The sequence below is a fragment of the Terrapene carolina genome, unplaced genomic scaffold, assembly GCF_002925995.2.
Source record: "Terrapene carolina triunguis isolate 2854851 unplaced genomic scaffold, T_m_triunguis-2.0 Scaffold21077, whole genome shotgun sequence".
Taxonomy (NCBI): domain Eukaryota; kingdom Metazoa; phylum Chordata; order Testudines; family Emydidae; genus Terrapene; species Terrapene triunguis.
Genome location: NW_020685428.1, coordinates 1,613 through 1,889, shown reverse-complemented (window position 1 = coordinate 1,889; position 277 = coordinate 1,613). Strand labels below are relative to the sequence as shown.

The following is a 277-nucleotide window of genomic DNA, read 5'->3' as shown; positions in this document are numbered from 1 at the left end:
GCAGGTACCTGGCTGAGCGGGGCCTGGCCGAAGGACATGGCCCCCCCCGGTTCCCCTCCCCCTACGGCCCGGCGGAGCGGGACGGGGTCTACCAGACCTTCAGCCTGGAGGGCTGGGCAGGGCGCAGCGGGCACGACGCCCCCATGATCGCCTACGACGCGCTGCTGGGCGCTGGCGACTGCTGGGACGAGCTCTGCAGCCGGGCCATGTTCCACGGGGGTGAGTCCGGCCGCCCCAGAGCCAGCCGCATCCCCGGCCCCACCGCGCCCCAGAGCCA

At 75.1% G+C, this 277-nt stretch overlaps 1 protein-coding gene across 1 annotated transcript in view; it reads left to right on the top strand.

The window, feature by feature from the left end:
• Positions 1–5: 5 nt before the first annotated feature.
• LOC113408642 (protein ADP-ribosylarginine hydrolase-like) overlaps positions 6–277 on the top strand; it is a gene marked incomplete at its 5' end in the record, with an annotated part of 1,421 nt that continues 1,149 nt past the window's right edge. Inside the window, one exon of the mRNA XM_026661998.2 lies at positions 6–219. Coding sequence (XP_026517783.1) covers positions 6–219 — 214 coding nt within the window. The remainder of the gene's footprint in view (positions 220–277) is intronic.